At 37.9% G+C, this 24,341-nt stretch overlaps 2 protein-coding genes and 1 non-coding gene across 4 annotated transcripts in view; all 3 read left to right on the forward strand.

Moving 5' to 3' along the window:
- Positions 1-16,898, forward strand: part of LOC134814791 (protein arginine N-methyltransferase 1-like) — an 87,586-nt gene extending 70,688 nt beyond the window's left edge. Inside the window, exons 2-7 of the mRNA XM_063823066.1 lie at positions 11,909-12,037; positions 12,228-12,347; positions 12,601-12,760; positions 12,956-13,111; positions 13,253-13,398; positions 16,045-16,898. Coding sequence (XP_063679136.1) covers positions 11,921-12,037; positions 12,228-12,347; positions 12,601-12,760; positions 12,956-13,111; positions 13,253-13,398; positions 16,045-16,428 — 1,083 coding nt within the window. The 5' untranslated portion in view covers positions 11,909-11,920 and the 3' untranslated portion in view covers positions 16,429-16,898. The remainder of the gene's footprint in view (positions 1-11,908; positions 12,038-12,227; positions 12,348-12,600; positions 12,761-12,955; positions 13,112-13,252; positions 13,399-16,044) is intronic.
- Positions 16,899-17,077: 179 nt separating this feature from the next.
- Positions 17,078-21,475, forward strand: LOC134815144 (COP9 signalosome complex subunit 3-like). 2 transcript variants are annotated; one of them, XM_063823648.1, is made up of 10 exons: positions 17,078-17,136; positions 17,289-17,371; positions 18,011-18,177; positions 18,584-18,741; positions 18,894-19,034; positions 19,201-19,419; positions 19,545-19,704; positions 19,842-19,960; positions 20,166-20,642; positions 20,744-21,475. In XM_063823648.1, exons 1-9 carry the CDS (start codon positions 17,080-17,082, stop codon positions 20,223-20,225), a joined length of 1,164 nt encoding a protein of 387 aa, XP_063679718.1. In that variant the 5' UTR covers positions 17,078-17,079; the 3' UTR covers positions 20,226-20,642; positions 20,744-21,475. The 2 variants fall into 2 exon arrangements, with proteins under 2 accessions (XP_063679718.1, XP_063679717.1); XM_063823647.1 differs by lacking the exon at positions 20,744-21,475 and having other exon boundaries at positions 17,083-17,136; positions 20,244-20,479.
- On the forward strand, positions 17,885-17,958 carry Trnam-cau (transfer RNA methionine (anticodon CAU)). Its single transcript has one exon. It is a non-coding gene; the product is annotated as a tRNA-Met (tRNA).
- Positions 21,476-24,341: the final 2,866 nt, after the last annotated feature.

Consider the following 24,341-nt stretch of genomic DNA (forward strand, 5'->3'; position numbering starts at 1 on the left):
GTCAATGAATTCGACCGGTAAAAGAGACCAGCCTCTCCTTTCTACTAGGTCTGTTAGTCTAGCTGGCAACACAGCAACGTCAACACAATAACTATAATCATTGTAATCACTCTGATCATTGTAATAATTGTACCAGTTCCATGTGCATACAGCTTCTAAAGCCATCAAAAAACTGGTAACATCCTCAGACACAGACAGCCAGTCCAACAACTGATTAAATGACATGTTCATATCCATATCATGGTACAAGTTGGGTATAATGTTACATCTAGATACTGTTGTTGAGCTGGATCCACTTAATTCATCAGAACTATGAGCCAACTCAGTTCTCTGTTTGGAATATTTGCGAAGAAGCTCAAAAGTCCATCTTATTCTCTCATCTGGAAGTTCACCAAGAACATCAAATAAACGGTCAAACAAAACTTCATCAGAATTTTTACAGAGAAAAAGATTAGAGTTTCCCAGAAGATACTCACAAGAAACAGAAAGACTGGAACCTTGAACTTTAAACTGTTCTGATAACTGATTAGTTAGAGTTTGTACAACACAGTTAACTTCAGAACCTGCTAGCTCTATCACCATGTCTAGTTTCTGTGTAGATAATCTGTCTGCATTCTCAAGATACCTGTCTATAAACTCCTGTTTCCACTTCATTATCTCAATCATCTTGATGGTAAGATCTAGATAATCTTTTATCTTCAGCTTCTCATAAACAAAACCTGCTTCTTCAAATAGATAAAGTAGTTCGGTATAAGACGGTGTTTTAACCGAGTCAGCTACTTCAGTGAAATATTCAGCACACTTTTCAGCTAACCAAGACATTTCAAACACATTGGCCATCTTGTTGATGTCCCTGAACAGTTCTCTGGTTATCCCCTCTGCAGTTCCAGAGTAAGCTGCATCAACAAGCAGCTGAACAGCAGGTTTACTGAACTCCAACATGTCCACACTGGTCATGTGAAGGGTGGTTGTCATGTGATCAATGACGGGGCTGTTGAAGGATAGGATCACTGAACTGGCTCGTACCTCACCTCCCTCACTTGTGTTTAGTTTTAGGTTGCTGTGAGTCGGGGATCCTATCAGGTGCCTTCCAAAATCCATCGGTACACTCACTTTAGGTAATATATTGATATTTCTTGATTCCTGGCTAAAAATAGTTTATTAATTTGATGATAACGAACTTAAATATCGTTTATATTACGATTAACATTATTCAAAGTTTGATTAAAATAAATTTCAATTGTCATACTTTTGTCTTAGTAAAGGTTCCATAGTTTAACTTGAGAAATTATCATCATAATCAATTGAAGAAAACAAGTCTTAGAAAGTTAAGCAAATCGACAATAATATAGAATTTTATAATTCACATTGATCATTATTGGTCATTTTCGAGAAATAGGTCGATAGAGAGAAGAAATTCAAAATAAGTCATAAGAATACGTGAAAACAAAAAAGTAATCGTCAGTAAAATAAAGATAACTTTTTTAGAGACAAAAATCAATCCAATTTAAAACATATTAAAAATTTAAAATTTACTCCCATGCTAACATGATATGCAGTCTACTAAATCAGATAAATCACAAATAAATATTAGATAGATTATCTTCCTCGGACCATGTTAACTAATAAACCACTTACCAAGGAGTCATTAAATGCTTAATATACCTTGCTAATTATTGGTTAATTAGTAATTATCTCAATCACACACAATTCCACCTTATCCCTTAGTCCTTACCAAGTCTACAAAATAGCTGGTTTTTAAATGTCTGATCTTAGTGAGATGGGAAGGAGTAATGTAGTGGTGTACCTGGTAGAGCTTACAAACATTATCATAACAAGAAGATTATAAAAATAAGTTATCATGAGATCAGGAACAGAATATTCATTCTGCAGCTGGTATACAGTCCTCTTTGTTACAGGAGGATCCTCAACTTGGTAAACAAGTACACTTCTAGTTTTCTAGAACAAAACTTATCTTGTCTTCAAACAGCTAGATCAATAACATTAACTGTCACTTACTATACATAACTTGTATGTTGTAATATTCATCAAAATCGTTTTCCTCCCAGCTGTCTTTTTCTTGATGAGCATCTTTAACATGAAGCCAACCTAACCAAGTTAGTGGGTATAGGTAGTTAAAATTATAGCCAATAATAAAAACATGCATTTTCTCTGCTCTAATCTCATCATGAAAGTGCACTGTTTCACCCAGGTAATCTTCTTTATCAGTACACAGTCTCAATGTCCACAATGTAGCTTCACTGGGGACTGTTTTTAGAATGAAACCACATTTACCAGGTAAACTACAAGATGTTACTGACGGGTGTTGGAAGTGGAAGATCAGCTTGGAGTCTCCTGAGAGTATTAAACTTAGTGGGTTATTAATATACCACGGGTCAATACAGGGGATAATGGTAGCGTCACGTGAGGTATCTTGTTTATTAGCTGTGCAGAATTGTTTTAAATTATACTCCACATACCGCACATACTCCCAGTCGTAACTCATTAGACCTAAATGATAGTCAATGAATTCGACCGTTAAAAGAGACCAGCCTCTCCTTTCTACTAGGTCTGTTAGTCTAGCTGACAACACAGCAACGTCATCATCATAACTATAATCATTGTTATCACTCCGATTTTCACACCGGTACCAGTTCCATGTCCCCACAGCTTCTAAAGCCATCAACAAACTGGTAACATCCTCAGACACAGACAGCCAGTCCAACAACTGATTAAATGACATGTTCATATCCATATCATGGTACAAGTTGGGTATAGTGTTACATCTTGATACTGTTGTTGAGCTGGATCCACTTAATTCATCAGAACTATGAGCCAACTCAGTTCTCTGTTTGGAATATTTGCGAAGAAGCTCAAAAGTCCATCTTATTCTCTCATCTGGAAGTTCACCAAGAACATCAAATAAACGGTCAAACAAATCTTCATCAGACTTTTTACAGAGGAAAAGATTAGAGTTTCCCAGAAGATACTCACAAGAAACAGAAAGACTGGAACCTTGAACTTTAAACTGTTCTGATAACTGATTAGTTAGAGTTTGTACAACACAGTTAACTTCAGAACCTGCTAGCTCTATCACCATGTCTAGTTTCTGTGTAGATAATCTGTCTGCATTTTCAAGATACCTGTCTATAAACTCCTGTTTCCACTTCATTATCTCAATCATCTTGATGGTAAGATCTAGATAATCTTTTATCTTCAGCTTCTCATAAACAAAACCTGCTTCTTCAAATAGATAAAGTAGTTCGGTATAAGACGGTGTTTTAACCGAGTCAGCTACTTCAGTGAAATATTCAGCACATTTTTTAGCTAACCAAGACATTTCAAACACATTAGCCATCTTGTTGATGTCCCTGAACAGTTCTCTGGTTATCCCCTCTGCAGTTCCAGAGTAAGCTGCATCAACAAGCAGCTGAACAGCAGGTTTACTGAACTCCAACATGTCCACACTGGTCATGTGAAGGGTGGTTGTCATGTGATCAATGACGGGGCTGTTGAAGGATAGGATCACTGAGCTGGCTCGTACCTCACCTCCCTCACTTGTGTTTAGTTTTAGGTTGCTGTGAGTCGGGGATCCTATCAAGTGCCTTCCAAAATCCATCGGTACACTCACTTTAGGTAACATAATAATATTTCTTGATTCCTGGCTAACGATAGTTTGTTAATTTAATAATAACATAGTTAGAATATGAGAATATCATACAGATATAATACATCAAATACATTATTCAATCTTTATTTCAAAACCTTAAAACCTATTTATACTTCCCACTGTATAGTAATAATAGTTAAGAGTTAATAATAGTTAATAGTACTATGTTTATAGTATAGTATGCACTGAAGGGGTATGTTAGGAAGTTTACTGAAATTTTAACAGGTACCCCTCCTAATTTAACCCTCAATTAAGTTTTCTATCATTCGGCTGAGTCGACCAAGGAAATCACATAGATCCAATGAATCCTTAGCTACTCCCTAGACTAGGTGACACAGGGATTCGAACCCTGAACCTTCTGCACAGAAGGCAGATGCTCTAACCACTAAGGATGTAACCAAAGATGATCATCATGTTTCTCTTTATTATTAATGTAATTGGTTCCCTCAATTCTTCCTAATACATTATTTGAACATTCCAAAAATAAAAATCATTAACAATACTTTTAGAAATCGCATCTCTCTTAAATCTTTCTTAAATCCTTCTAATGTAACTTTAAAACTTAGAACTGTCGCAGTGTTCTTGATGTTTGGATGGAGTTTGTTCTGTGAGGAAACTTGGAATGTGACAAATTTCAAAAACCTTAATTCGGGTGCTAGCAATATTGCACATTTTTTGCTAGAGTCACTTACTTCAATCCAATTTTACCTGTCTACGTTATGAGAGGGAGGAGTGCCAAAATAAGAGCGCTATGGGCGCATGGGCGCCAACATGATACATTAGCCCAATCTGCAGTTGACTTAGCTGAATGATTGGCAGATCTAAGATCGAGAGTTAAATAAATCAAATCAAATCAAATCAAAATATAATGACACAAACATCATCACACATCATCAAAAATATATCTACTAAAGTTTAAAAATTATCTTAAATCTATTGGCCTAGACAACCAAGTTAAAATGAATCTAATTTACATACTTTCCACTACTATATAAGTTGATAAAGCGTTTTTTAGCAACATGAGGATTACACACAAGATATTCATTGTGCTTCTCTTTATTAGTAGCATAATTTAATCCCTCAATCTTTCCTAATACTTCATCCGAAACATACCAAAAATGACTATCACTTACAGATCCGTTTAAAATAGTCTCTTTTTTGAAAGCCTCTAATCTTATTTTAAAACTTAACACAGTCCCACAATTCTTGACATCCGAGGGGAGTTTGTTCCAATATGGTCTCACGCTCTCCGGAAGAAAAGAACTGTGGACTTTCTTCATTTTACTGCTACTTTTACTGCATCTACTGTTTGATACCACATTAAGACCAGATCTGCTCATACTGAACAAACCAGCTCCGTAATTGGCCAAACCACTTATCATTTTAAAAGATTCAATGAGGTCCCCACGTATTCGCTGCTCTGCCAGCGTTGTTAAATTGAGGATTTTCAGTCGACGATTGTATGGAAGAGTACCCACCTCGTCAATCAGACGGGTAAACCGCCTCTGGACGCTCTCCAGCTCCAAGATGATCCCCCAACTTCCATGAGCTGCAACTGGACTCCACAATTGAACACAATACTCTAAATGGGGTCTTATCAAACTTTGTAAATGGATATCATCACAAATTTTTCCCTGATAATCAGATTTCTAACAATCCAACATATCATTCTGTTGGCTTTAGATATTGAAGCCTTAATCTGTTCATTCCAAAGCAGAGAGTTATGGGTTATAACTCCCAAGTCTTTTTCCTGTACAGATTCTAATGTATTCTGATGTATTCTGCCAATGTATTCTGCCAATGTAACTCCATTAAATGAGGAGGGTCGAGTCCCAAGATAAAGTAACTTCTTAGATTACTCCTTCAATAAATGTACATTATAGTGTACTGCAAACACTGATAAGGCCAGGCTTGATATCTCAAGAGGAGTGTGGAGCACGGTTGAAAGGACTTTTTTTTTGACTTGCGTATCTTCATCCCTAAATTGCCTTCATAATAGTCAAAGTAAAATACAATTTTTTAAGTAAAATACAATTTTTATTTTCCACAGAAGAATCAATACATATTGAATTATAAATATCCGATAATTCCATTAATAATAATTAAAAGTTGGTTTGTCATTTGTAAAATCAAAAACGAAATGCCGTACGCTGAACACGCGCGGCATCTTTTCTGCAGCTGCCTAACTTGTAGCCGCTAGCATCAAAGCCGCCGCGTGCGCCGAGTGCTGGGGTGCATTCTCATTGACAGTTAAACTTGGTCAAAGATATTTATATACAATTCCTAAATTAAATCAATAGTCATGATAATATGAGGTATTCAACACTACTCGACAACAAATATTTGCCGGCCCATCGACGATTCAGTCGCCGAAACAAAAATCAAATGTTTGCTTTTTCGTTTCGGGAACTGTTTGAACTATATCATATCCGACTAATCATACTTTATAATGGTTAAAAAACAAAGTAAAAAGATTTTCCTCGAAGTTCGCAGTAAACCACTTATCAGTTCGCAGTAAACCACTTAGCATTTGTATCGTTTTTAGCTTGTTATCAGCAGTCGTTATCTGCAAGTGTTACACACCACTCTAACCTGATGAATTTCTCTGTGGACTTACTGCACACAGTGGAAAAGGATATGCAATCGGAGATTGGAAAGCTCATGAAAGCCGTGAATGTCTCGTCCTTCTCTGATATCAACCAGGGTGTTCTACAAAAACTGCTTAAGGGTCCGCTTGTAAATTTCCTCAGCAGCATAGTAAATTTAATGGACAGCAATATGAAGCTATGCAGGTCTGCAGCCAGCAAGATAGATCAGATGAAAACAGAACAGATAGACATGCAAAAGCAGCTGATAAACAGACAGCAGAATCAGATCGAATCGGTGCAGAAAACTGTAAAGAATGAAATGAAAAGTTGGGTAGATGTCGTCAAGAAGAACAGCGTCCAAAACAATCAGCTGACAACAAAAACTGTGAAAGAAGCCGTGCGATCAGTGAATAAAGAAGAAGAAAGATCGAGAAACTTGATTATCTACGGTTTGAAGGAGACGGAAGAAGGGGAGTGGGAGGACGTATTAGAGATGGACCCTCTCCCGGACTTTTTCAAGTCAGTTTTTGCTGAGGCCGGCTGTCATTTTCCTGACACGGATGAGATATGCAGGATTGGGAAGAAAGTTCCTGAGAAAACGCGACCAGTCAAAGTTCAGTTACAAAGCTCTAGCGATGTGGACATTATACTAAGGAATGCACACAAACTTAAAACAAATGATGATTTTAAGTCAGTTTATCTTGCACCGGATAGGACAAGGGAGCAGAGAATACTACACAGTGGACTTGTCAAACAGATGAAAGAACTAATAAAGCAGGACAATAGCAAGCGTTATTTTATCAGAGACAATAAAGTTAATTGTGTTAGTGAGAGCTAGAGCCTTATCTACAAGTACACTGACTTGTTATCAGAATTTATGAACTTTAGTATGTTATGTTCACTTTCGTTATCTACGCGTGGTGATACCAGATACAGTGTAGTTTTTACATAGTATGTATTTTAATTTGGTGTGAGTGGTGGCCGTTGTATTCTATAAACCGTTTTTAACGGGTTTTTTTACAATGCAGTATTTTGTGAGGAGATTTAGGCAGCATGAACTGTGGCTCATATTTTATTATTTAAGCTGCTCTACGAGCACACACGCTAGCTAGTTGGTTTTTAGATAGTTAAGAATATTAGTTACTTAGTTAGTTAGTGTAAATTAGTATCAGTCAGGATCTGTTAGCACACAGAACTGTTAGTTTTCGCGAAGCAGGTCTGACTTTCATATATATTCTTATAGTAGACTTCATCATATAAATTTATTTTGAACTATAGTAACAATTTCAGGGAATAAATAGAAATTTAAGATTTCATTTCTATTCTAATATTCACGTATATTAAATACAATTATATTGTTATGTATCATATGATTTTGTAAACATTGGCCGGTGTACCAAAAACCGGTCCCCAAACAAACGATGGGCTTGCATTCGCAACCGCGAAACGTTTTGAGTACGACAAACGATGACACCACCACCAGCCCTTAATTGATAAGTCCATGGGTGACGGGATAAAGTTAAAGTAAGATGTGTAATTTCATATTGCCTATCACCTATCACCTAAGTTACTTTGCATATACTGCTTCTAGTCTAGTTACACGATAGCGGTCTCAGTTCCCAATAACGTGTGACCCAACAGAAGGGATTGTGGAAGGACACATACATTTTTCATTAACACGTGCCCTGATTACCCCCTCCGTTGAGCTACTATACGGGGAACGTTGATCGCCAGTCTGTAGTCAGATCGTTAATAAATTTTACTTTAAAATTGGTTGCCGGGCGATGGTGTCAGTGAGAGACGTTAAGTTAGGTGAACATTGGTACAAAAATATAATAATATAGCAGTTTATCTCAAAGTTAAAATCACTATTTGTTAAAGTATACAAATAGTTCCATTCAAAAGAACAAAGTCCGAGAGCAGAGAGAAGATTTGGAGACTATACACGCATATGTGGGGTTTAAATTTGGTATTAGTAATTTTAGGGTTCGCCCGAAAATGTTGGTCGGTTGGTTAATAGGGAGCAGTCACTGTCATTAGAATTATCAGATTAGGAGCAACAATTAGAATCAAATTGGACATATTGTGTAATCAGTGAAACCTAGAATGGCGGTAAAATGCTAGCGCGCCTTGTTAAGCGAGCTAACATACTAGCAGCTGAAAATAAAGAAGTGTATCCATGATAATGTCGTTTGGCGGCAGCGCCTGCCGATACCTGGATTATATTGTGTTTAACTTAGAATTCAGTGAAATTTTTGTCATTCCATTCAGCACCATACCTGTTTTGGGCATTCATCAACGACTTTTGTAATTTATTCTTAACAGAAGAACAAGAGGAATTAAAATTAAATGAGCCAATTTTACAAAATTCGTTCCACAGCCATGCTGATTTATAGATAAATTTTTTAGTTGGAGAAGGTGTGATTAACATATTGTCTTTCCTATGAGATATCGTGAACAAAGAAAACATTGAAATTGGTACTCTTGTCTTAATTATCTTTAAGAATTCCATTAGGCAACGTAGTCTATATAGGTTCTCTACAGCTAGTAATTTATGTTTTGCAAATAGAGGTTTGGTAGACTCCTTAACATAAAAATCGCACCCCAAACGTTGGGAGCCAAACGGTCTAACTCTAGCACATGTTTTGAATTTGTCTACATACCTTTTATGGTCTCCAAATAGAATTCTTATACATTTCTTTTGGGTAATAAATAGTGGTTTTAACTGGATATTAGGAATACCTCCCCAGACAGAAATAGCAAAACTGAGATGTGATTCAAAGAGAGAATGGTAAATTTGTTTATATAGTGATTCTGGTAAGCATTTCTTAATACGGTAGATACGTCCACAAGCACTGCTTAGTTTTTTGTTAAGAGATTGTATGTGTGGTTTCCAACTTAATTTGTCATCAACAAAGAACAAGCCACGTCTTTACACCCTGCACGATAAGGGAAAGAAAAACCAGCATATGAATCGAGTGCTACAACTGGAGAAAGGGTCATTCTTCCGGGCTTGTATTTACCACTAATGGAAGGAATGGTACCTGAGGCCAAGCGTTTCAATAGGAGACCTGCTGCGTTGATGGCTGCCAAGACGAAGGAGGACTACAGCCAGGTGATGTGTAACATCAGGATACGCCTGAGTAAGGATATCAGAAGGAGTATGCTAGTAGCAGTAATAGGTGTACGTGGGAAGACAACTGACAAAAAAGGCATGGACTGGCGATCGCCCCTATATCCAGTGTCTCCTTCAGCCTTCCAAGTAAGCATGGTGATGAGTAGTTTTTTCGTCATATTTATTGCTCATAATTTATGATTGTGCTCTGCCAACTGCATCACTTGATTTAATTTTTATAGAGATAAAAATATTCAAACAATATTCACTTCATATCAGCCGTAGACCCGGGTTCAAATCCGGTCGGATGCAAGTCGGCCAGTTACCAAGCTGTGATTTGGTACAGCTTCGGATGGTGATAGACACTCTCTAGTCTCTGGCTTGTAGGAGTAACACCCCTACAGCTAGTATAGTGCCTCGGTACAGAGTGGCTTAGGGTTACTGAAAAGGAGAAAAGCACCTCAGGCCATCCCAACGTTCGGGAGGGACCTGCCTTTGTATTTTGTACCTTGTTGTTGGTCTTGATCTTGATTGGCGGTGTCAACCCATCAAGATCGTTGCTCTGCGACGCAGAGTATTAACGATCGACGATGCGAAGCAAGAATACTAGTTTGCGCGGCGGGGCGAAGCGGCGAAGTCCTCCAAGTCTTGATCTTGTTTCAAGCAACAGATGAAGTAAAAGTTTAACTAAAATCAATAATATCTAGTCTTTTCTCCCGGAGCAAGTTATTCCATATTAAAACAAACCCTCTCCGGTGTCAAAAACTTTGTTACAGTATTTAGGCTTTAAAATTAAATTAGAAGGTTTTAAGAAAAATATGATTTCTAAAAGAATTGCAAATGATTGCTTTTTTTGAAATGTTACTAGAAAGTTTTAGTAAGAATTGAGGAAGCGGGGAGCCAGTTCACAGTTCTGTCGATAATTTTTAAAAATTTAACGGCCACGGGTGATACTTGTAAAGTATTTGTCTCATCGACGATTCCAACTCGGCACGCGCGGCGTCTTGGTAGGTCATCAACCTACATCAACGTCAACATTTGTAACATGAATTAACAGTAACCGAAATTAAAATGTTTTGATCGAAAATATGTAAATGGAATTTATTTTTAATCTTTAAAATTTTTTCATCGATGTGTGTTTGTGTGCGCGGCAAGCTGTTTATATTGTGAATACGGTTGCGTTGAAGTTCAAATTTGAATTTATCTATGAATATAATATAATATGTATTGCTTGGTTTGTGATAAATTGTAAATACAAATTTTGTTCACATATGACATAGCCTCACTGGGCCGCGCTCAGCCTGTCATTCCGCGCCGCCTAATCTCTATGTTTATAATAAACATAATTAGCCTGGGTCCCCAGGTAAGACATAGCCATGTGTATACGCGTACTGCGTGACGCGCTTGATTCACGCGCTACTGCAAGCGAGAGGGCTCTGGTTAGAGCAACAAATTTTGTTTTCCTTAAAAAAAAATTTTTAAATTAAAAACAAAAAGGGTTTTTTTTGTTTCTAAATTTTTACCATTTTGTACATTTATCGTATTGGCTTATTCATTTCTGAGGGTGCCTAACCTCATAGCTAGACAATTAAAATTTTTGAAATCACTTGTTTATTGTTCTAAACTTTTCAAGTATAGACTAAATTGTATACCTATAAAACAATAAATAACAAAACTCCTGTATGTGCCGCGCACTAGAGTTTAAGATCTAAGACAGATGGATGAAAATCGAGCGCTAATTTCGAAATATTATCTAAATATTGCTACAATATGTCAGTAGTACTACCAGTTGTGATTGTGTTGTTCCTTCCCTCCAAGAGTCTGTTTGTTTTGTTTGTTGTATTGTTAATGCGAGTTTTTAGTATCCTGTTTATTTATTGTTTACATGACGGTTTTGGCCGAAACAGTAAAGTCCCCAGACATCCGCAACAGGTGTACGTAATTTAAGCAGATGATTAGGTTACGAGGATATGTCCATTCTCGTTGAAACTCTGCGGCGCCTTTCTTGATTGTGATCAGGGTTTTGATTGATCTTTTATTTTCCTGACATCGGTGGAGGTGTCAGGTCACCCAATAAAATAACAAAACGCACGATCGCTGGTGGGAGATTGCAGTTCATTCCCTTGTCGAGATGTGACTGATATTGCTGGTTAGGTTTTCACTCCTTAAAGGGTATTCAGTGCAAGGTTCTATGGTGAAGTCTGCCTCGAGTAACATTCCCTCTTGGATCTGACACTCAGTTGTGAATGCAAATTAAATTACCATTGTTGATCTACCCCTACATCTGCATCAGAGAAAGTGTATGTAACCTTTGTTCGAAACAGTTTCTCCAGTTTTGTAAAACTTATCACAGCTATTACTGTTAATGGGGTTTGTATATCTAGTAGGGTTTAAAGTAGACAGCTGTTATATTGTCTATTTACACGTTCTATACACTGTATTTAATCCATTGTTCTATCCCTAGAAAGTTTCAGATTACGTGCATCCCCTCTGATATTTTAATTTATTCATAGAAATCATAAATTTTGCACTCTAAGGTCAACAGCTATGGCCGCACAAATGGATACCAACAAGGTTCCACTCCTCCTGGTTGATTGCAATAAATCCAAGTCAGAGATTGAGAGCGAGATTAAAGACTTGAAACCAGAAGAACTTACCTCCAAGGTGAATATAAATGTGACTTAGCATTCAGATGGCCTGTAATAAACTGTATATGTTAATGTTTTATTTGCCATGCAAACTTGCAGAACGCTAGTGTGTAGGCAATCGAAGAAATCTGTTTAATGTCGTCAAATAGGACAAAATTAAAAAGTGCAGTGTACTATCAAGATGATAATCTGTTTACAATTTTCAGGATTACTACTTCGACTCCTATGCTCATTTCGGGATCCACGAGGAAATGATCAAGGACAATGTCAGAACGAGGACTTACAAGAACAGTATGTTGATGAACAGACACCTCTTCAAAGACAAGGTTTGTTACCTCTCCTGCCCAAACACTAAACTTTATACCCTAGTTTTACTTTTGGTCAATTTGTTCAATTTGTTCTAAGTATATTAGAGTCCTAGAATAAATCGCACTCTTTGTTTCTAGTTTCTTTTTATGTTTAAACTGGTAAGCTGATATCATCTGACATCATTATAATTTATATACTAACGTGTAAAATTCCCACAAATAGTATTGGATGTAGGATGATTATAAATTGTAACGTGCAAATTTCCCACAGATAGTATTGGATGTAGGATGTGGAACTGGAATCCTGAGTATGTTCGCTGCTCGTGCAGGGGCTAAGCATGTTTACGGTGTTGAATGCTCCAAGATAGCTGAAAGTGCTGCCAAGATTGTTGAGGTCAACAACCTGTCAGAATCCATCACAATCATCAAAGGTTTTTTTAATGTCCATACTGCACTGGAAGTAATTTAGAGTATAGTATTTTGAAATTTGGTGCACGATTATTCAATATTAGAAACAGTTTATATTTTAAATGTAGGTTTTATAGTGTATTGCTGTCATATAATACTCTGTACAATTTTAAGACTATATTTATAGTGATGTGAAATAACTAAGACCCCCTCAAAAGGTAAGATCGAGGAGATAACACTGCCATGTGAGAAGGTGGACATCATCATCTCAGAATGGATGGGGTACTGTCTACTTTACGAGTCTATGCTGGAAACTGTTCTCTTCGCTCGAGACAAGTGGCTGGCTGAAGACGGTCTCCTATTCCCCGACAAAGGTGAACTTATATTATAATTCAAGTTGTAAAATGTTTTAAAATTAAAAATGTTTCCGTCTAAACATAATTTCAAGTTCAAGCAGTTTCCGGAACTATTACTGAAGTGTTATTAGTTAATTCTAAAAAGGTTTCAAACAACAGGAACAATGTATCTGTGCGCTATCGAGGACAGAGAGTACAAAGAGAGTAAGATACATTGGTGGGAGAATGTGTACGGATATGATATGAGCATCATCAAGGATATAGCTCTTTGCGAACCTCTGGTAGATGTGGTGGATCCCAAACAGGTTGGTGTAACTAAATGGAGTTGGGTTAGAAACATATAAGAGATACGATGGTTTAACTTGTAGAAGCTTTCAATAAACATGTGTTAATCGTCGTCAGCTGGTGTTGGTTGGTCTATTAATTTAGCAGTCAGTCAATTTTTCAACTTTCTCTGCCATACTTAGGCTTATCTACACATTATTTACGAGATTCCATGCGCATCCTAAACAGGTTTGTGTCTAGATTAGCTTGGCGCTTTATTTTATGGAGGGATACAGTGGACAGTGAAAATAAAATTCTCGTAACATTACACGTCAGAAATTAATTTTCTGGAGTTACTATGTTTTTTAAGGATGTATCAGTTTAAATCAGATTATAAGTGTGTAACAATCTGCCGTTTTTCCTCAAAACTCCTGGACCGTATCTTAGGCTACTGATTGGAATAGAATCTTCGCTCACTAAGTTTAATCCGCCAAATAAAACACATGGCTCGAACATCTTTTTGATATCAAACTCACATGTCCGTTATGGTATAAACAGCTGCATTAAAGCTTTGCAAATGTTAAGCTCGACTAATTTAAAGACAACCGAGAAACTTCATGGAAATTACCAGATCATTACCCTTGAAATGTGTGCTCTCGATTAGTATCACGTCAGTTCAAGTAGATTTATTCTGCATGATGAATTTCGAGCGGTCAAACAAATGTCTCGATTATGACCAGATACCTGCATCAGATATTGTCTAACGTGAACATTATGATTGTATTTTGTGTCCGTGGAGAACATAGGCTTGCTATATAATTATAGATTCCTGTTATTTATAACTTATTGATATCCATTATTCAATATTCATGTCATGAACATTCACGTACATAACAAAACAATCTCCAACTAATTTATTTTTAGTTGCCCTATATATTTCTATATATTTTTAGAAACTATACGAGTATCCACGCATTTTCTTCCCATGCATATTACTGATGTCCGTCAGAATATTCCATCGACAACAATTGCCATATTTTTTTTCGAAAAAAAAAACGAATCGAACATTTTCAAAGATCATTCAGTTCACAAATGCGACAGTACCCTCTCAGTAGAAAGTTCTAGCAAGTGAAAGTGAAAGTTCTAGCAAGTGAATCCTGCAGCAATCCACTCCACATTCCAGCCACTAGCTGCTGTCACCCCTCTCTGTGGATCATGCATCATGTTCTCTATCACTACTCTAAACACACCATTAGATAGTACGGACACTGAGGATGTCCCCAATGATGTGTAGTGACTCCAGGGGGCTGTTCCGTCCAGGGAGATGGTAACAGTGGGGGGCTTAACATACCTACATTTAGTCATGTCCACGTCTGTAAACACAGTTGCTAAGCCAGCGTTACAGTTGCTAGCGTTACTGTTGCTAAGCCAGCGCCCCCCCCTTACCTCCCCACTGAGTTGTGCTCCTTCCTGTGGATCCAGCACACACTTTAGCGCATTTCTTGTTCTCCTTCCCGATTATTATCTCAACCTCTGAACTTCCCTTCCTCTTCACATCCTCCACTTCTTCTCTTAGCTGCTGGATGTCAGCTTTCAGTTCGGCACCTGTATCAGTGCAAGTGATGCTTGTTTTGAGATCCTCTGTACTTCTGGTATGTTTCCCATGTCTGGTATTTTCCTGTCTTTAAACTGTAAAAACGCACCGTGGTTGAGCTGATGGTGAACAGACCTGCACACAGAAAGATAATTGACACACTCATTATCTACCACTTTGTAAGAGCAGACACAAGCAATAAGGATACGAATAGTGCGGCATCCTGAGAGTAAATACTGAAGTCTTCCCGCTTCAGGGTCACTATTATATTTGTGCTAATCAACTTAGCCCGAACAAACTACAGAGGAACCTCTCTTGATCTTGGCCAGTCAAGATGACTGTCCGCGTTTTTTTAACAAAACTTGACTATTGTACGGTTCCAAGTTCAAATTGATTTAAGAGTGCGTATTCATGAAATGCATGAAAAGACAGCTGTGGAAAATATAAAGTACAGGAAAGTAAGAGATAGACGCCTTTAATTAAATGCCACCCTTTGTGAAGACTTACAGGGAATTCAATTCGAAAATGGCTCGTACGGTGAAAGCGCAGTTTTCTTTTTGACTTAAAATAAGCACTTAAGTAGTCTGTATTAGAGCGAGCTATACGTCACCATCGTACGGAACTGTTAAAATGGGATTCCTTTAGATTACTTACATTATTTTACATAAAATTAATATATCGTTGAGCGGTTGATAAAACATATTATCAGAAATTATGACTGCAGTGATAAATCATAAGCATGATAAAAATATCATTAAAAAATGTTGAAAGGTACAGGTGTAGCCCACTAAAATCATTGCATCGCGCACAGATCATTGTAAAAACACATATGTTGCACAGTGTAATGTAGTTGCATACTAGCAATGACCTTAACGGTGATGATATGTTTCGTGTTGTCATGTTTATCAGCTTTAACCACACCGCTATTATACACACCGCTACTGTACACGCCCGGTGTACAACCCTTGGTTCCTTTTCATGTGTGTGTAGACATTTTACCACCGGAAATTAAACTCGTCTCTGAATTAGGAAATTGTACAACCATATGCATTGTATCTTCCCTATTCTCCATCCTCATCCTCCCTATTTTCAGATTGTATCAAACCACTGCATCCTAAAGGAGCTAGATCTCTACACAGTCAAAATAGAAGACCTCCAATTCACCGTTGACTTCTCTCTGCGGTGTCGTCGTGATGACTACGTCCACGCGTTCGTCTCCTACTTCAGCGTTGACTTCAGCAAATCCCACAAGAAGATCGGGTTCACGACCTCACCTGAAGCCCCGTACACTCACTGGAAACAGACAGTATTCTACATCAGAGACTACCTGACAGTTAACGCTGGCGAGGAGATTAAAGGCACGTTCAGCGTGAAGCCCAACCTCCGCAACAGAAGGGATATGGACTTTAACATCAACGTCAAGTTCGAGGGTCAATACTCGCAACTTGACGAGGGTATCAACTACCACATGCGGTAGTATTGTGCCCTTTTATTATTGTGCGCGCGGCCCTCTTGGCACCTTGCCCAGGGGGCCCCCTTTCCAGAGGGGGCCCTCTTGGCACCTTGCCCAGGGGGCCCCCTTTCCAGAGGGGGCCCTCTTGGCTCTTTGCTAAGGGGGCGAGCTGCCCTTTGTATTATATTTCAATGTCTACGCCGGCCTTATTATTTGACCATGATAATTTAATGTTTGGACATGTTTAATACCATGTTAATCGTTGTTGAAGACCTTGACTTTTGCCATTTCTCTCGTAGACCGAAAACTTTCTCTGTGGCGAAGGATTTTAACTGTGAAGCAAGTTGTTGGAATTAACGCTGTCTGTTGTAACCATTATCATGTGGCGCTGAAATAACAACTACCTCAAAATTTCAGAATTAATTTATTTTATAAAATTTTTCTTTATATGCAGTGTCACTGTTGTATGTAATTTTCTTTTATTTTCGAAAGTATGAGGGTATCATTTCTTGTTCTGTTATCAAAACATTTTGGCAAGGCTGTTATCTTGTCTGCTGAGAAAATTAACTTTAATCAGACATAGAATATCAAATTACACCGGAACATGTCATTTACATTACGTAATCGTACATCATGAATTATTTTACCGGTAGATTTAAGAATCTTCTTTGTAGAATGAGTGTCGAAGAACCTTCATCTACACAGAATTCAGTCCCCATGGACACAGTCGAGGTTAGTCGAACCTAAAAGAAAGCTCTCATTTTCTGAATTTTCCTGCAAAATTAATCGAACGACTTTTTCTGGAGATTGAAATGATCAATTATCTGCCCTTGCTCTTCATCGTGATATTTTCTTTGAACGTTAACAGGCGACTGTTTCTTCAGGAACCAGTAGCCGAGGCTGCCCCAACTGTTAATGGTGAGGCTGACTCAACCAACTCCAATTCTAACCCGGATATCAGTCTAAGGTAGGCACTACTCACTTCTAGTTGAACTCCCCTGCTTTAGATTTATATTGCTGGTGTGCTTGCATATTTCAAAGTCTGGGATCAAATATCAGTTACGTGGTACTGCTACACTTCGTAGGTGTTTAACTTTGGTTGCGACCAATTAATTGCGTGGGATTGTTAACTCAACCTTTATTCCTTTGTACTCTGTGCCACACGTGCTCTGCAAATACGAAAACATCTTTTTAAACTAGCAAACTTTGTATAAAATTGCGCTTCAAGTTTTTGTACTCTAGATCTTTTCATGCGCTTGAGCCGCGCGCATGCACCGAGCGCAGCTATCTGATCATATTTTATCGAGATAGAGCTAGGCTTCAAGGTTACATGGCAACTTTTATAGTCTGTAGAAAACCAGACATACCACACTAAATGGGTATGGAAAATCCCAAACTTCGTAACAGCATATCCGTGCTAATGGGAAAGTGAATGTAAAATATTAAATTTTGGATACATCAACTTTCCGTAATATCCATAGCCTACCTGGCTCAGTTGGTTAGAGCGCCAGTCTCATAATCTGAAGGTCGTGAGTTCGAGCCTCACGGAGGGCATGTATTTTACCCAACTTAAAAGTTTTTGGTAATTTATATTTGTCTCACCTAGAGCGAAGCAGCTGCTGGAAGGAACTCATGGGGACAACATCGAAGAGATGCTAAACAGTACAATAGCAATAGTAGACTCAGTGCGGTCCGCAGCTGTGCCATCTTATGTTATTGAAGCTATTCATTACATGACAGATTTTGTTACACAGAAGAACTGCCCTGTTAGAGGTAAGAAAATATGTTGGAGGGGGGGGGGGGGGCAGATGTTGGTGACGGTGCAATCATTGTTTCTGAGGCAGAATATAATATTACATTACCAAACTCATGGGGTCCGGACTCTAGGGCGTAAGACTCTAGGGTCTTAGGGTTAGGGTTAGGGTTAGGGTTTGGGTTAGGGTTAGGGTTAGGGTTAGGGTTAGGGTTAGGGTGATGGTTAGGGTTAGGGCGCCGCCCTAAAGTCTCACGCCCTAGAGTCTTACGCCCTAGAGTCCTGGACCCAAACTCATTTAATTTGCCATTTGGGGTCACATATCAAAACGGTGTAATAACCTCGTATTTATGGACCCTGTGCGGTGTATGTACTGATAAAGCAGATTGTAGATCCGTAACAATAATAACATTTTCCAATCCCCAGGTATATCGATAGTAGAGTCACTACTGTCTAAATGTCATGTGCCAGGAGTTCTAACCAGTATTCACTCTGACATGACACAGCTTTGTTTAGCTGCTAAGATACTCTCTCCCGCTCTTAAGTTTCTGGATTGCGATGTCACCAGTATTTCCTCTGATGAGGTGAGAAATGGCTACAATTCTACTTTGTCATGTAACCCAAACCTCGCTTAGTTTGACACCAAATTACGAAAGAAAGATTTGTTAATTCTAAAAACTCTTTGTTATTTAAATCAAATAAGTAATAACGAGGATATTTACATGTTGCTCGTCAGGTAATGGATGTCCGGTATGTACTACAATACTACTACTACGGAGGTTCCCTCTACGCAGCCCTCCGCAACTTCTCTCGAGCTCTCCACTTCTTTGAGATCTGCCTCAGTGTACCGAGTCAGCAGACTACATCAGCCATACAGGTTTCTCGTCATGTTATTTAAAACCGTTCCCAATCTGCCAACTGGATCTTGCTATTATGATATTGATTATGATATTATTCCAACGCTGGACTAGGAATAGAATTTTGGAGGTTTAAATTACTCCAAATTTGTGTATCATTCCAGTCATCTCATCAGTTTCGCTCAGGTTGTGGCTTACCAGAAGCTGACTCTGATAAGCATCCTGTCCGGACGTCGTCTCAGTGTGAGACTGCCCTCAGTTCACAGCAGCATCCCTCACCTGTGTCGACCCTACGGCAACTTGTTGCAGATCGCGGCTGAGGAGGACTCGGAGAAGTTCGCAGCAACTATCGCTCAGATGACTCCCTTCTTGGAGAAACACAGCAACCTGGGGCTGGCTAAACAGGTTACTTGGAGGAGTTTACCGTTTTGAGGATAATCCATTTTTTGGTACTTTATCTTCCTTGTTTCTAGGTGTGTATCGTGAGTAATAACAGTATTTACAGCTTGATAACTGATTTTCTCTCCCAGGCGCTGGAATACATTCGCCAGAAGAACGTGAAGAAGTTCCAGTCCACCTTTGTGTCCCTTAAACTGAGCTCCCTGGCAAACCACCTCAAGTTGTCCGTACAGGAAGTGGAGAACCGACTCCGGAGAATGATTATGTCTGGTGACCTGTCCGCGCAGATTTGTGAGTGTTTCACTAATTAATATTACATGTTCTGTGAATTTAAGTTGCCTGATATAAAATCTAGCCTGAACGGCTCATAGTTTTTCTCCGGCTCCCTTTTTAAATTCCGCACAAATGACTGATCCTCCTGAATTTAGGTAAAAAAGAAGGGATGGTTTGGTTCAATAAACATTCTGAAGAGTTCGATAACGAAGCTGCAATTGAGAAACTGAAGAATTCTCTAGACACCTGCATGTCATCCTTTCAGAAGGCAAAGGTATTGTTTCCCTTACTATACATTTTAACTTGGAGTATGATGGAATTTGAGAATTATTCCGGTTACCAAATTTACTGGTAATATTGACAATTACCTTGAAACTCTTCAAATCTATATTGCAGGAACTGAAGGCTGCTATCTTGCTTCACCCTAATCTAAATTTCTGTTAAACTTTACCGGTGTCTGACATTTATTCATATCGCAGGAACTGAATACTGGTTTCTCTCTTGATCCTAAACTGTTGGCGAAATGCGCTGGTGACTGAATCTAATTTATATCGCAGGAACTGAACGCTGCTATCTCACTCGATCCTAAACTTTTGGCGAAAGTATCAGAATCAGAATCAAGGAAGGATACCCTGCCGACCAGCTCGAGTTGGGATTTCCCCGCTCATGGAAAATCTAAAAAACTTCTTTCTTTCTTGGAATGAATTTGATGATAAGCTTCGTTCTGAGGAGCTGTATAATTTGGAAAGTTGGACTAATGTTCTGAGTTTAAGAACTGTTGAAAACGGGAAACAGAAAGATGTCATTATTGCCTTTGTCAAGGAAGTTGCAACAAAGAAATGACTAGTGCAGTGTACATATTATTTGAGCTAAAGTGGGACTGTGGGAACAACCTGTGGTATAGGGAACAAACTGTGGGAACAAACTGTGGGAACAAACTGCGGGAACAACCTGTGGTAAAGGGAACTTTAAGACTCTTCAAAGATCGCACGATTCATGAATATTCAATACAATATGTTGATATAATAATCACAACGCTTTCACATGTAATATAAAGGACTGATTGGCTTTCGGGCTACTTCGGGACGATGGTCAAAGTTTTAAATATGTTGTACGATCGTAGTATTAATATTTGTTCGCTCTTTATAATGAATTATATAATTTGATAGTTGGGGACGAAATGAGAGTCTCCACTCAGGGTTCAAAACAAATAGTTGTCGAGGTTTCGTCACACGTCTTTGTCATGGACGAGACTTAACAATAACTTTTTACATAGCTGCAATTTATTTTAACATTGTTAATTTATTTTGACATTGTTAATTGTTAATTTATTTTAACATTCTTAACTGTACCTATGTAAGACGTTATGTAACGTCTCGTCCATGACAAAGACGTATGACGAAACCTTGACAACTGTTCATCATAAACACTGAGTGGAGACTCTCACTTCGTCCCCAACTATCAAATTTCTGTAGAATCGATTGTATTACTACTTAGGAAGCATCTTCCAGTCTAGTCTCACAGGTAGATGTGAATATATAAATATCACACTATTTTAGGTTGCTGCAATGCCGGGCTGTTGGGAATTGTCGTGTTGAGTTATCACATTTATCTGTTATTTAACTTTACTTTATGATGGTTTGCAATGCACTAAAATAGCTCCGGGTCTATTAAACTTAAAGGGAAGATAACTTGGTGGGATTCATTTGTTACATTGATTGTTTTTATTTTATTTCATTGGTACAAAATATTTGTAAATATAAAGTTTGTCTTCACGGTTATTAATTCAACTCTTTATTATCAATTGTTTTCCCAAGCTAATTTTCAAAAGTTATGAACACTAGCAAATTCGCAAGTGTTCACAATACCGAACCTGCTCGAGAATATACACAAAAGTATACTTGAAAGCTTCATTTCACCCTCTCAAAAGGTGGTTAGCCTCATTTTCACCTCTAGTATTCGAAGCTTAGATCTCGATCAAGTATAATCACTGAATTATACTTGCAACTTGGATATCATGGACGTAACATGAGAAAGTGACGAGGTTATAGCTAATTCGTTAGCCTTCATTGTCCCTCGCAGTTCAATCAATCCTACTGAGTCTAGTCACTAGTGAGTAAGCTAGGAGGTCGCTGAACATCTCATTTCAAAGCCGTATCGATTCTTTATACGCATACCAAAATCAAATGCATAACTACCTTACGAGACATATTTATATGGTACGAAATTTGGGGATTTTGGGAAAAAATCCCCATATTTTCGTACCAAATTTCTGAAATTTCGTACTGAATTAATGTATTTCTGAAAAAAAATCCCCATATTTTCGTTCCCCAATAATTTTGATCCCCAGAATTATGATCCAAATAAATATGTCTTGTAAGGTAAAATAAAAAGGAAATTACAGAAGTTTTAAATTTGTTGTCAAAAAACGAACTAGGGGTGTTTCTAATGACCAGGGTAACTAGACTTGTAAAAGTTAAAATCAACCCCGAGATCATTCCTAAAATTACGTCATCGGTTTTGTCATAAAAGTATGAACTTGTTTATTTTTCTAGCACGATCTCAGTGTCATGACATTGTGCTAGAACATTAGCGATTACGGTTACCTCAACCTGGCACGTATCTCGCATTTAATACGTGAGAGAAGCGAACAATAGGGTCATTGTGATAAAATATGTGTATATTGTTTGAATACTTATTCGAGCAAGCAAGGTAATATGTAACAGGACGTCATCATATTATATCACTTACGTATGACAAGTGACATGACTTATGTTTTACTTTTGGCGGGCGTTTAAAAGCCGAAATAAATAAATATATAAGAGTTAGGAGACAGGAGAGTTGTTTTTAGATTACATTGGGCAAAGTCTGGCTCATTTCTTGCTTCCTCGCTTAAATAAATCAATTGATTGACATTGCCAAACCTTGTATTCCCAACTCGTAGCTCTGCTAATATAAAATATTGACTACGTAATATGTGAACGACCCCTTACACCTGCTTACAAATGGGACAGTCTGTAGCATTAAATCATTTAGTATACAGTATAGGAGGTCACAATCTAAATTAGTAATTTCGGCTGCAATTAATCAATGAGCACTATACCGCTAGTTCTAGAGTTCTGGTTAATAATAATAACAAGTATCTCAGTTTGCAGTTCCATAATTAAGAACCAATAAAACCATAATTATACGGTTCGGTGGATGCTGGAAGTGCTACCTAGAATCACCACCGGAAAAACGTCATGTTATTGGTTGCATGATCAAGCTCATCGGCTAACTCACAGGGAGTGCCAATAATTAGTAGGACTATAAAACCGCCCGCACCTTCAGAAAACTGTCCGTTCTTTGTCTTTGTCCTTTCGAATGTCTTTTTTGTTCGAATCGTAAAAGTTATCTCTAAATAAAATAGTCAACCAACATTTCTAGTTTTCGTTTTAACATTGTTTCCTAAATTTCCCGAGTTTCATTTCCGAGTCCAAACCAACTGAAAGTACACAACGCATTGAAGTCCTACCTTGAAAGCACTAAGTTATAAGTGACTAACTACCGGTAACCGGGGCAAGTCTAACTCATTAATTTGGTAGTTACACTGATAAGCATGAACTGACCAAACCATTTGTCGCTTATTTATCTCTGCTGATAAGAACCAGCTATGAGTGTATTTTATCTATGTTATTTTAGATAAGCTTACATAGTTGCCAAAGTGTATATTACAGTGCAGCTAACTTAGCTTAGGCATTTGCGTTACACACACTGCGCGGGCATTCGTATTGTATCTTTATTTTGTTGTCGCGCCGTACGTTAACGTACAAAATAAAGCTTGTTGTTGTGTGACGGCCCCTTGGCCCAGGGTCCGACATGTTTTACTGTTTTTACATTTTCGACAGTTACAAAATGCACCACATGAGAATTAAATAAGTCTCCTGATCTTTCGAATGAATCATTGAGCACTATTTTATAACTACGGTCGGCATGGTGACATGCAAGTATTCTACTTCTGACTTCAAATCAAGCACTTTTTATTTCTTTATTAACAATTTAATGTTCGTGTCCCAATTGACGGCTAATTATTTGTCCAACTTTAATCAACATTTTTCCATCGTGCTGAGTTTTTGTTCAAACGTCGTTAATTTCACTTCCATTGCTCTGACCGACTTGATCAAACAATACAAATGCTCTACTTCAATGAGGGTCCAATGTAAATGGTTCACACGCTGTCTTCAACAGACTAATGCCAATGTATCAGCTCTCCACGCCCTGTTTGTGATTGTTTATCTATTTTAGTCTGTGGAATAAGAATCCTGATATTGTTGCGCTATTTCTAGTTGATGAAAGTTGGGGATAGCTTCAGGTATATGCTTCAGGTGATTGATATGCTCATTTCTTAGCTACGTACCTAATGGTATGTGTTATTAGTTATATACTAAGCATACCTGATACCATATATGTGCCTCTATACGCACAAATATGATACTGTATAAAATCACCGTCAGATTACATTAAAGGGAATTTGAGCTCTAAAAGTCTAAACATAACATAGAAGAGATAGAAGTAATTGCACGTCATGTTTACGTAGGTGTTTCGTCACTAGCACGTCATTTTTATTTTAACATCGCTTAATAAGGCGATCATTTTATTACTACTGTCAATTTTAT

This window comes from Bolinopsis microptera, chromosome 5 (assembly GCF_026151205.1).
Source record: "Bolinopsis microptera isolate Bmic1 chromosome 5, MBARI_Bmic_1.0, whole genome shotgun sequence".
In the NCBI taxonomy this organism is placed as follows: domain Eukaryota; kingdom Metazoa; phylum Ctenophora; class Tentaculata; order Lobata; family Bolinopsidae; genus Bolinopsis; species Bolinopsis microptera.